At 43.8% G+C, this 13,014-nt stretch overlaps 1 protein-coding gene across 1 annotated transcript in view; it reads left to right on the top strand.

Annotated features, from left to right (window-relative positions):
• The window catches only part of LOC113164835 (receptor tyrosine-protein kinase erbB-4-like), a 213,877-nt gene extending 201,272 nt beyond the window's left edge, over positions 1-12,605 (top strand). Inside the window, exons 21-27 of the mRNA XM_026364347.1 lie at positions 3,712-3,867; positions 5,128-5,203; positions 5,400-5,546; positions 8,015-8,112; positions 8,268-8,438; positions 9,960-10,245; positions 11,290-12,605. Coding sequence (XP_026220132.1) covers positions 3,712-3,867; positions 5,128-5,203; positions 5,400-5,546; positions 8,015-8,112; positions 8,268-8,438; positions 9,960-10,245; positions 11,290-12,128 — 1,773 coding nt within the window. The 3' untranslated portion in view covers positions 12,129-12,605. The remainder of the gene's footprint in view (positions 1-3,711; positions 3,868-5,127; positions 5,204-5,399; positions 5,547-8,014; positions 8,113-8,267; positions 8,439-9,959; positions 10,246-11,289) is intronic.
• The last annotated feature ends 409 nt before the right edge of the window (positions 12,606-13,014 follow it).

Raw genomic sequence — 13,014 nt, 5'->3', positions numbered from 1 at the left:
TAAAATTCTTCCAGCCTGATGTGCAGTTCAGATAAACAGTTACCGGTTTATCAGAACTGCACAGCCTGGAAGTATTTTAGCCCATTCCTCATTACAAAACTAATTTTCTTGCATGATCTGCCTGCTTCACGTCCTTCTGCAGCATTTTTATGAGATAAGTCATTCTAATGAATTACATTTCTTCTACTTTTGCGTTCAAAACCATTGTCTTGCTGCACAATCCAATTGCTGTTCAGCTCCAGTTTACAGATGGATGCCTTAACATTCACCCTTCCTTCTACGATGGCAGGCCGTCCTGGTCCAGAGGAAGCAAAGCAGGCCTAAACCATGATACTGCCACAACACTGTTTCACAGATGGGACAAGGCTCTGGTGCTGGGATACAGTGTTTGGTTGATGCCAAACATAATCCTTTTCATTCCAGCCAAAAAGTTCTACTTTGCTCTTCTTCTACTTTCTTCCACAAGCCTTCTGGCTCATCCACATGGTCTTGACCAGACTGTAGGCAGCGATGTTCTTTTCGGAAAGTAGGGGCCTCCTCCTTTCAACTCTGCCATTTGTTCACCATGGTTTAGTGTTTGACAGAATAGCGCGTGCATTTGATATTAACCATTGCAAGAGATGTTACTTACTACATCTTGGGCTATTTCACGAGTTTCATTCCTGGGGAGGCTAATAACGGGTTTGAAGGGGGGTTTGTTTGGAGAATCTTCCACAGGAAATAAAAGTGTAATTTTTATCTCACCTGTTTATTTGGATTCTCTTTATCTAGTATTAGAACATCTGATAATGTTACAGGTCCTATCTATGCAAAAATAGAGAAAATAACAAAAGGTTCATAAACTTTCAAGCACCACTGTAATCTCTTTAAAGGTCGACTATAAACGTTCTGATATTTGAGGGCAGAAGCTCAGTGGAGAATTTGGGCTGGTACATGGCACCAAATGAAGCTCTTTGCTTTCTAAATAAAGAACAAAGTCAGGAATATACTCTTCTTATTAGTTGTTTGTTCAAGCTGTTAACTCAAATTTAATAACTTTATTTTTGTTTGGATTTGTCTACAATTCACTGACCAACATGCATAAGGAGCAGTAGGGAAGGTCTTAAATATGTGGCAGGCACTATGTGGTTTGTGCATCTAAAGGCTTGAAAGCACAAAAGGCAAAGAGATTTTGAACTGTGCTTTCTCTGTGTGTTCTAACAGAATTATAATCTTGTTCTACAAACATGGCAACTTTAATTACTGCTTTGTTACAAGTTCCTGTATGATCTACAACTTATGTAATCACAAATTACCCAATTTTACTTCCATTTTTAAGGCTCTATGGACTCTGGGGGATTCTAACACTTTAACAATGTTGAAGCAGCACAATCAGCAGCACCCTCTCGACCTGAAACCGAAACTGCCCCCACATGCTCCATAGGGACGCTGATGTTTACCGCCCGGAGTGGCTGAAAATTAATTGGCTCCTTGAGCTGCGGTACATTCCCCGCTGTCAGTGCAATGGCCTCCCCTCATTGCCCCGTCACTTTAAGTCGAAGTGTATTAATGGACTGTGTGGGCCATTGATTCCTAATTCGTCTCGACGTCGACATCGGGGATAAATATTGCGTGGCACGCCCGTCTTTGGACTTATTGTAATCAGCATTGTTATTGATCGCCTTCCCAAACCCCCCCGAAGTAATCTATTTTAAATACACTTTCAGTAAAAGGGGGTGATCTGAGCCTTGCCCCACTATATTGTCTTCATGTCAGTTAGAAAAGCATCACAGTAGCAGAAAGAGTGATACAGAATGAGGAAGCAGGAAGTGTCCTGAACTGTTAGATAAAAGAGAACGAGGTTGAGAGACAAGCAAACAGACTGACAGATAGAAATATTGCAAAAGTCACCAAGTATGCTCAGTGAAATATGGCTTGCTTTGCGTATAGGTGGTCTCTGGGTGGTCTCTGTCAGAATGCGTGTGTGTGTACGCATGTGTCTATGCATCTGTCCCTGCAAGGCCGGCAGATGATGGATGAGGGCTCAGCTAGAGGCACTATCGATTTATCCTCACATTCATCTGGGATGAGGCAGCGCGAGGCGGCTGGCTGCGACGAGCATTTCAACACAGTGTGCCTTGATATGTGCCCACACACACACACACACACACACATGCAGTCACATATATACAGTAATTTTAGGTATTTCAAATAGACAGTGATCATCTTGCACCAGCAGAGTCTGGGCCCTGGTTAAAATCTTTATTGTCTGCTGAGTATGTCTACCTACCTCCTCACCAAGGTGTTTTTATTGATCCACCTGCAAAGTGGCATCCACTTGTTTAACATCCAGTCTAATACACCTCAATAGGCCCAGCCTTGCCGATCTGTCTGCATGCCTGCCTGCTCATCTGACTGTTTTGTTCAGCTATGAGCACAGAAGAGTGCAGTGTGCATGTGTGTCAGGCCAGTGTGCTTATGCTCATGTGAGCGTGATGAACCATGTGTGTCTGCATCTGTGTATTCATGAGGAAAAGATGACGTGTGTTTGTGTGTCTGGGAGCTAGTGAGCTTCTACTTGTAGGTTGAGGTAAGCCTGTGTGTGTGTGTGTGTGTGTGTGTGTGTGTGTGTGTGTGTGTGTGAGCACTCTCACATGTCTGCAAATAGGTTTTTGTGCAGCTGTGAAGAGTCTCTGCTCCATCCAGCCCATTGAGCAACAAATTAGGGCTGCAAAGCAAAGTTGCCATTCTCTCCGCTCAAGGCTTTGTTGTTTTTCCCATTACTTGCTTTGCTCATCGGGTGTTCATAATCAACGTTAACAAATTGGAAGGACATCCATTGTTCTCCTCGACTAGCCTCCTTGAAAATGGCCCCAATTATCGAAGACAAGGAGGCGACATGTCAGAGACACAGTCTCAGTTATGACGGAACAAGATTAGACTTGAGTTCGACACTTTACAAGAAATAGATATCGATGTTTCACACTTTTACATGCAGAGCCAATGTACTGTGGCATAGCACCTGCAGCCAGTACGTGTTTTATCTTGCTGCCAGCTGCTTGGTCCAGTTTATCAAAAACAGCAGAGCTACATTTCAAATATATATGTGTTAACATTTACCATGCAGAAATGGAGAGAGACTGAAAGATCACACATTGCAAAAATGTACTCGGATGTTTACTCAGTCCTCTGAATGCATGCTGATGTGATGTGAGATAACTGCATCTCAAAAACTCTAGAGTTGAGAAATAAACTCTTTTTTGCTCTCCTGCATTCACTCATCAAATGTCTGAGTTTTTGACGTCTCTGCTACAAACGCTGTGGAGTCATTTAATGTCCAGACTGGAAGTATTTAAACTGTGTTGCTTTATCTCTCACAGTGTTTTTTGTTTGCTCATGTCAACCTCTTCAAACCTAATAGATTTTAATGTATCCACTATTTTATTCCAAATACTGGATACTAGTGAAGCACAGACCTTAACAAACTGTCCACATGCTTATGGTCTGCACTGCATATGAGGTCCAATAACGATGAAGGATTGAACGATGAAATGTCTGCGTGGGTGTGTGGTTAATGATGATGACAGTTACGACAATAATTTTATGTTAGTGCTGACATTTACCGCATTGACGATCTCAGACTGGTCTGATCGTGAAATTTGAAATGATAAACGGCACCATGAGAGGATTCATAGTCGCCTCCTGTTTTTTTCTCCTCTCTCTCTTTCTCAGGGGATGATGTACCTGGAGGAGAGGAGGCTGGTCCACAGGGACCTGGCAGCTCGCAACGTGCTGGTGAAGTCACCCAATCACATCAAGATCACCGACTTCGGCCTGGCGCGGCTACTGGACGCTGACGAGAAAGAATACAATGCAGACGGGGGCAAGGTTGGTGTAAGTGAAGGGCATGTGCGTGCTTCTAAAAAAACATGCTTAGTGTGGACATAGTGTCAGTCTGAAATGTCGCTTTGTGACTAATTCTGGTGAAAATGCAGTTCTCGGTTAAAAGATGCAATGAGAAAAACATTTACAATTTCAGAGCCACGTGACTCCTCTGGTCAGACAAACTCGGGTGAACTTTGTTTCAGAAAACACAATTTAGAAGCTCTTCATCCAAACAAATAACACAGCCACACTTCTCATCAGTTTGTTTTGTTTGGGGATCCAGACTACATTAATCAGAAGCCCCTTCTCTTTCCCTCGCTTGAGACTTACTATGCAAATTGTCCTGATCAACTCGCTCTATTAAATTGCCTTGTTCATTGCTGCATCTATTCAGCTGGAGTCCTGAAGGTGGCCACTGCATCTTGAGTTGGAGTTGTTATGTTTCATAAGCATTTTGATAAACCAGTCGAGTGCGATGCAGCCGTTTGAGTGATTGACTCCATGTTGGTATTCACTGATGCCTTGATAAATGAGAGCTGTTGTCAGCACATCTACATGTATGCCATAAAAATAGACGCGGCCTAGGAGATAAATCAACAGAGATGAAAGTGGAGCCGCCATAGCACATTTCCAACGTGAAGCATTTCATTTCCCGTCTTCCTATTCATTTCCCTAAAGAGTGTGTGTGTGTGTGTGTGTGTGTGTGTGTGTGTGTGTGTCAGGCTCCCACACAAAGGGAGGGGTTGTATTTTAAAGTGACCAGTGCGTGTACATGTGCATTCACATGAACAAAGCCAGATAATTGCCTTGTTCAGTGAGCTCTACAGCGAAGTACAGTCAATATGGAAATCATACGGCAGTTAGGGTATGGTAATGTGTGCCGGTGTCCTTGTCGAGAATGTCAAAGGGCTCTTATTCCTGTTACTACTATTATCACTGTGCCGGCCAATGCAATTTCATTTAGTATCTTAAAAAGCGTCCTCACTATTAATGATCCTTTAGTTGGACTGAAGCTAATCAATCACAGTACTTTAGCAATATTGAGCAAAGCAAAACTATGGTTGAAAGAGCTGTCGATTTTCCAATATCTCACAAATGCAGGATTAAAAAAAGAGAGCAGCTGTTTAGCAAAATAAGGTCATGAAAATCTGTTTGCAATGGAGATGTAAATAAATGTGATACGCTGCAAAGCTTATTATTCATACTTCTGTCTTTTGTGGCCTTGTCATTGTATAATCTCACTTCTTATGTGTCTCTCCTCAGATGCCCATTAAATGGATGGCTCTGGAATGCATTCACTACAGGAAATTTACTCATCAGAGTGACGTGTGGAGTTATGGTGGGTGCTGGATGTATTATGCGAAGACGTCACTGTGTCTTATGCTTATACCTGTGGGAGGAATAAAATCAATGAGCTGAATTCCTGTTTCCTTTATTTGCATTTCCACCCCCTTATCTGTCTGTTTACTTGTTCCCTCACTCTTTGTCTCACCTTCTCGCTTTCTCTTTGTTTCCCCCTCTCCAACATGATTCAGGAGTGACCATCTGGGAGCTGATGACATTCGGAGGCAAACCATATGACGGCATCCCCACAAGAGAAATCCCAGACATCCTGGAGAAAGGGGAGCGCCTGCCTCAGCCGCCCATTTGCACCATAGACGTCTACATGGTCATGGTCAAATGTGAGAAAACAAACACACTTAGACATGCTAAGGCTGCATAGACACTTCTGAACAAGTTGCAACTGTTGCCTCAGCCGCAAGTGGCAGCATTGAACACAGTCACACTCTAACTCCGTCAGTGAGCACATAAGTATTTTTTAATGCGTGTTCATACATTGCTGCAGCTGTCACAGATGACTTGTAGTTTAATAAAAGGCTTCACATTTTTAATATTCATCTGGCAAGGTGTTATTTGAGCTCTGGGGCTTCACTTGGTTGGAAGAGAAGCTGTTAGGTAAAGGGGAGCGATAAAATAATGAGACAGAGGAAAATAAAATCATGTTGTCACAAAACTGTGTTGGGATGCTGGTTTATGGTCTGCAACGTGCAGGCCCGTCCTCACCAGGGACAGCTCCCACATCCTTGTTTGTGCCATCTTCCATCTGGAATAGCACACCACCCTCCAGCTCGTGTGGCTCATCCAAAAACACGCCCTCTCTTCATCCTCCCCAAATTCCCCCCATGTCTTTCCCATCTTGCACTCCTTCCCTGGCCTGATTCGGACCCCAGTGCTGGTGTAAATGCGTGCAGAGGGACTCACCCTCCCAGATTTCCAGGAAACAATCCAGATATACATGCCAATCCATGCTCTGAGCTCTGCCAGCTGACGGCTGCTTGGCTATCCTTCTGCTATCCGTGGTGGTCTGGTCATCGCTGCACTTTGTCTGAACTCAACTATTATTTAGTGACTTTTCTGCCACTACCTGTCTTCTGCTATTGGCTAAGAATCCAAAAAAATCACATCATCATATCAACTTCTCTTGACTGATATTTGTGCAGTTCTTCTTTTTTAATTATCTACTCTCTTTTGTTGTACAAATATTCCCTCTGCACTAAGAGCTTACACTTCTTAATACTTGCTGCTTGTGGCAATGTAAACTTCTTTTGCTCTTGCATGAGGACGACAGCAGCGCTTAAAATGCCAAATGTGTTAAAAGGAAATGATATGATCCAGCTTGGAGCTTAATATCAAAACATATCCCCTTGACAAAAAATGTTAATCCAATCGAAATGTCATAATATCTAATTGTTTTTTTTTTTTTTCAAATGAAAAACTACTGCCACTGGCTTATAAAAGCCCTGCAGCCATTTATCCTAATAATAATGCCAACCGATTTTCTGTATCCCCCAGGAAAAGGAAAATAAATGTAAAATGTGTTTGGACCTTAATGTTATAAATAATAAGGTTAAAGGGGTTTCCTTAACTGAACAAGCAGCAAAATGCCTGGGAGTTCCCGTGCCTTCCTGATTTATATGTCAAGCTCTATGTTACATTTCCCATAAAGGGTAAGCTGAGCAGCTTTTACTCCGTACAGGTTTAAAATTGACTTCATATTGCTTTTTGATTACCACAGTGCAGTGCTAGGTGAGTGTCACAGTGGCGATCAGAAATCGCCAAAACAGGTCAGTCAGAGTCAAAATAGCCGGCAGGTCACGCTGCCCCATGGAAAGCCAAAGGGAGGCGCAGCAATCGGCCGCGTTAATTCTAATTACATGTTGAATAAGGGCTGTTGTTTGTGATTTGGTGCGCTCTACACTGCGCGCCCTGCCGCCTCAGTGCCACCCCAATAAAGATGAAATGGAGTTTGATTGCTGAAGTAATTGCACCTCATTTAGGTAATGTGCCAGCGTGCGGCGCTAGATGCGGAAATTAGATCAACTGAGACAGACAGGCAGACAGACAGACAGACATACAGACAGACAGACAGAGAAGCAAAATGACAACAGAGAGGGTGAAGGTTACGGGGAGTTACTCTCAGCTTGAGAGTGGTGTTGATGGTTGAGAAATGCTTGAAACGCAGAGCACACACCAGCTTCAATAAGCAATGTGTTAGTGAAATTAAACAATTATATTTTGCTGCTGATCCATGGATCCCCCTCTAGGGCTGCTAGAGGCACCCAGACCTCAATTTAGCCATCACGGTGGTAGAATATGTAATTGAGATGCAGACAGCTCAGTTTGCTGACTGTCAAATCTGAGCTGAGACAGCACCTGGCGTTTCACTTCACCTTTTAGGGGTTTGCTATGTCCTCTGGGAGCAAAACATGAGCTGGAGACCAAATTGAAAAACAATTTCCTCTTCCCTAATAACTACTTTTAAGTTGCCCTTGAGCAAGGCACTTAGCCCTGAGAATGTACTGTACAGTAAAATTGAACATAGGACTCACTCCTTTAGCATTCTCTAAATAAATGAAGGTTCAAGTTGTGAAGGTTCAAGTTAATAAAAATTCACAGAATGTTTTCTTTTGGTGCATTTTCTACAGTTTCAAAAGGGACGTTTTGTTAATCTAAACTATTGTTTAACTGTTTATTACTCTTATTCACACACATACTGTATGTCTGAATAGTTCTTGAATCATGTACAACTTTGGTTTAGAGATTATTCTTCACTTCTTTTCTCCTTCATCTTTCTCTTTTCCCCCCCAAGGCTGGATGATTGATGCAGACAGCAGGCCAAAGTTCAAGGAGCTTGCTGCTGAGTTTTGCAGAATGGCCCGTGACCCTCAGCGATACCTGGTCATCCAGGTGTGTTTACTTCAAACAGGCTCACTGTCGGATCTTTTGGACGAATAAATGTAGTAATAATTAAGTGAAAATGTGATCATCTAAGTGTAACTTTAACAGTGATGGTGTTTGATAAATTAAATCAGGTTACATTTTAGTTACATTCCTTTTTTTAGGGAGACGACCGCATGAAGCTTCCCAGCCCCAACGACAGCAAGTTCTTCCAGAGCCTTCTGGACGAAGAGGACCTTGATGACTTGATGGATGCTGAGGAGTATCTGGTGCCTCGAGGTTTCAACATGGCTTCTTCATCGTATACAACAAGGTCTCGAGTTGACTCCAACAGAGTAAGGACACACAGAAAGCTGATACAGACAGCTATATTCAAACACTTTATTACTCACTTTGCAGTCTTGATATGGTTGATAAATATGTTAAAGTGCTTAAAAAATCTAGTCAGTGTTTAATCCTAAGAGTCAAGAAGTCTACTGATTTGATTTAAGCTAAAAACATTTTCTTATGTCTCTAGTCAAAGCTACCTTGCTCTCTGTCCTCTGTAACTGCTCAAGGTGGTTAAGAACACTCCACACACTGATGATTTTCCTCCGCTAATAGCCTAACTCCATCATTTCTATCCCAGCATGTGTGGCCTAACCCAGGACTCTTTATGTGCTAGCTCCCCAGGCCCCAGGTTTCATTACTTATAGCTCCGTAAGCAAATAACAGACATTCTCTTAAAACGCCAGAGCTGTTTACTAATAGACAACGAGTGCAGACTCGGCTTTTTGCTTCACCTTGCACCACGTGCGGCTGGCCCGCACAGCTCTGCATCTTTTGCACCTTTGTCCCAACTGCCTACTCATTAGCCAGCAGCTCTTTGTTTTCTGACAAACACACACTCTTATCCCCGAAAAACACTCGCCGTAATCCATCCAACGTTCTGCATGGTCAAGGTCAGCACCCCTATCACGAATTGAAACTCTTTTGATTATGCAGTCAAAAGACCTAATATGCCCAGACAGAGGAAGGAATTCATTCGAATCCCCCGGCTGGCTGACTTTGTCAGGGGAGGTTAGTTATTCAGGTTGCACCAGCGCAGACGCAGTCCGATACAGACGGTTATCTAATCTGGGGTGATTTGCTCTCACGCTCACACTTGAAAAGAGGAGCAGATAATGACTGGCTTTGAAGAAGGAATGAACAGAGAAGTTTGGAGGAGGGGGGAGTTGATTGCAATGGAGGCAAGGCAGTGGGAGTAGGTGGACAGATATAACCCCAGGACGTTTCCTTTTCTTTCTGCTGTGTTTTGTGACTTTGTTTCCTGTAATTGCTGCTGTAGTGCTAACACTTGGCAAGAGTGCAGAGGAGTAGGCCTGGGTTAAATAGCCCACGGCAAGCCAACACAGTACCACGAGAAGCCCTTTGCTTTGCGTGTCATGTTTTGTTTTTTCTTATGGGGTTTTTTGTTCTTTTTTGAGGTTCAGGTATTTGAATCATAGCTTTGCCTGGCTGCCCCTCACAGTCCCTTAAGGCTGATGACTACACCAGCACAACTTTGTTGCAGAATTTTACCTTCCACAGGCAGCTGCGCAGGTTAAAAGTCTCACTTCTTTTGCCGCAGGTTGCATACAACTGGTATAAACGGACTCAAACTTTATTATGTTTTAGAATTCACATCTTGTGTTTGTTGCAGTTCAATGGAGCTATCGAGGTATTCGGTTTAACAATTTAGTTTAAACTTTTCTGTCACCAAATAGCTGCTCAGTGTCATACAAAACAGGTTTGAAAGAGAGTCACACCCACAATTTGCTCAGTAACATCCGATTGCATTTTTCTTGTTTCTACCTACAACCCACCTATTACCCCAGAACCAGTTTGGGTATCGAGATGGTGTTCCAAACCCTGTAGAGAGCTCTGTGGCAGGTGCCCAAGCCTGCGTGAACCAGGAAGCAGCAGGTGGCCCAGGTGCGGCCCAGGAGGACCAGCGCTGTAACGGGAGCCTGCATAAAAAGAGCCTGAGCCAAACTGGAGGGGAGGACAGCGTGGGACAGAGGTACAGCGCTGATCCCACCATCTTCCTTGGGGAGAGGATATCTAGAGGGGACACTGATGAAGATGGATACATGACTCCCATGAAGGACAAGAGCTCCTCAGGTACTCTAAATGAAATAAATAGAAAAACACAACAGAGTACAATAAAATAAATGTTGTAGCCTCTGGACTCACTGGAGAGTTGAGACAGGTTAATTTTACACAGTGCTTGTAACAAGCAGAATTGTTTCAAATTGCTTTACAGAGTCTAAAATTAGTTTGGGTAGTAATTTTGCAGGCCTGCAGGGCATTTAGTGATAAAGACGCATCTTTGTGTTTTAGGAGTTTAGGAATATTTATTCCACAGCAGAGTAACACAGTGCCATGAAAATAAAAGTTGTAGATTAACTACAGCCCAATCATCTGCTCCTCAAACACAGCAACACAAGCTTAGTTCAAAGTGCAGGAAGTGCATCCAGTATGTGCCACGAATTGTAACCTACTACACTTTTTCTGTGTTCTGTCAAATCTTTGCTCACTCACAGAGTAAATACAGTGTTTTGTAGTGCATTCCTTCTGTCATTTTGCCTGTTTGTTTCATTTCATTCCATTGATTAAAATTCCGACTGAGTTTCTGACGACGGCGGTGTATGTCAGCTACTACTACAGAGTCATGTTTTGCCTTTGATCATAATTCAGTCCATCAGCCCTGCTCTCGCACTACCGTCTTTGATTTTTGAGCAGCTCAAAATATAACAAAGCCTGCAGCAAAATGCATCTGATGCAATGTCAAGGAGTGGAAGAGTGGGCAAAATCAATAGGTTTCGCACCCCACTATTATAGCGCTTGGAAGCAGTGAAGAGGGGTCATTTGCTGGCATTTTCACCCCTGGCAGATGGAGCTTCCAGTGCCAAGGAACTGTTGGCAAGTTGCCCATCTGGTCCTGAGTGGCTGCCATTATCACCATTATCATCTTCATCTCCATCTTTTCTCCTCATTAGCGAGTAATCTCTTTCTCCTGCTTTCTTTAATTTCCATTTCTTTCGTTTTCTCTACTTTTGATTTAATTTCTGTAAATCTTTAGTTTCTCTGTCCTATTCTCATTAATTCATTTTCTCTTGTTCTCCACATTCCTACCCTGCCTCTCTTTTCTGATCTGTGCTACAGAATACCTGAATCCCATTGAGGAGAACCCGTTTGTTTCACGACGTAAAAACGGTGAGATCCATGCGTTGGATAACCCGGGCTACCACAGCACACCCAACAGCCAGCCAAAAGGGGAAGATGAGTACATTAACGAACCACTGTACCTCAACACCTTCCACAGTCCTGCTGATCTGGGCCTGGAAGTCCTAAGGAGAAATGGTCTGCCCCTTCCCACCCAGCCTCCCTCTTCTATCTCAGCCACGACTGCAGGCTCCCACCTCCCACTAACCATCCAAACCAGCCTGCCACACTACCCCCTCCCCACAGCCCAGCCCTCTCCATCTGGTATGCCTTGCCACCACGGCCCACCAACTCACATCCTCCACGCCCATCACACCGTCAAACCTGCAGGACAACCTGTCAATACAGGTGGCGGCTCCGCAACTCAGAGCCAAATAGGAACTACTGCCCAAGCACAGGTGTGCCAGTCAGGTGCCCTGTCTACTTCGGCCACCATTGGGCACGGCAGCCTGCCAGCCTATCAGAGCCACACCACCATGCACCCCGCCAGCATGCTGAAGCATGGAGGACTGACGTCGGGTAAAGCCAGTGGGAAGAAGCTGAAGGTGACCTTTGACAATCCAGAATACTGGCAGCACAGCTTGCCTCCTAAATCATCCAACCAGGCCGCCCTCGATGGCGCCCAGGGAGGTTCCACCAACGCCAAGCTCTTCTATAAACAGAATGGACACATACGGCCAGCAGTAGCTGAAAACCCTGAATACATGTCTGAGTTTTCTCTAAAATCTGGAACTGTCTTGCCACCTCCACCCTACCGGCAGAGGAACACTGTGGTTTAGATCATTCAATTTGACAAACATTGCTCAATCTAACCCTCCAACAACCTCCTGACATCCTCTCCGGTTCCACTGTCCCACACAGAGGGGAGCGGCCACAATCGGAGCCACCCCAAGTCCTTTCAAGTAACGTGCCATCTGCTGTAGACTGTAGCGAGATCAGAAGGGAGGGGACTGAACTGAAGGTCCAACTCAGACTAACGCACCTTACCCTGTATTCAACCCAGTCCATTTCTGTCCTGAAGATAGAGACTGTGCTCCAAGGCATTGAGAATGTGAAGGTTAAGGTACTTTTCAGCAAACAACAGGCACACCACTGTCACATAGCAGTGGACATAATGAATTGTGTCGTTCTAGAGAGGTAGACCACAATGGCGTCAAAAACAAGATGGATTCAACTAGGAACCTGATCTCACTGCCAGCCTCTGCGGTGTCAAACTCATGAGATGAACAAGATATTTTATTACTTTTTGTTTTCCAGTGTAAAATCTGAGGACTGACACTATTCTGCTAAGGGTTTGTGAAATAAGCCAACAGACAGAGCAAATACAACCTACTATATGTTAGGATATAGGGTTCTGTGAATCACTTAGTAGTCTGAGCCAAATGGGAGAAAGACTAAAAGGTTTATTCAGTGAGTGACTTCCAGTAATACGAAGGACAGAGCGCTGAAAGCTGATCACTCATTCTAAACATTTTTGCCTATTGAAGTAAACTGTTCATTCTAGATTTTTCCAACATAGTGAATCTCATCTCATGTTTCTACAGTTACTGTGATACTGTGATGGCCAAAACTACAGTGATCACATTTGTAGTTCAACCATGGACTTTTAAACTTGCTCAAAGACACACAGGGCGAATGCTGCTTTGTTTCTTTTTGCTTGACTCC

This window comes from Anabas testudineus, chromosome 2 (genome assembly GCF_900324465.2).
Source record: "Anabas testudineus chromosome 2, fAnaTes1.2, whole genome shotgun sequence".
NCBI classification, from domain to species: Eukaryota; Metazoa; Chordata; class Actinopteri; order Anabantiformes; family Anabantidae; genus Anabas; species Anabas testudineus.
This window is presented reverse-complemented; position numbering and strand designations above follow the sequence as displayed.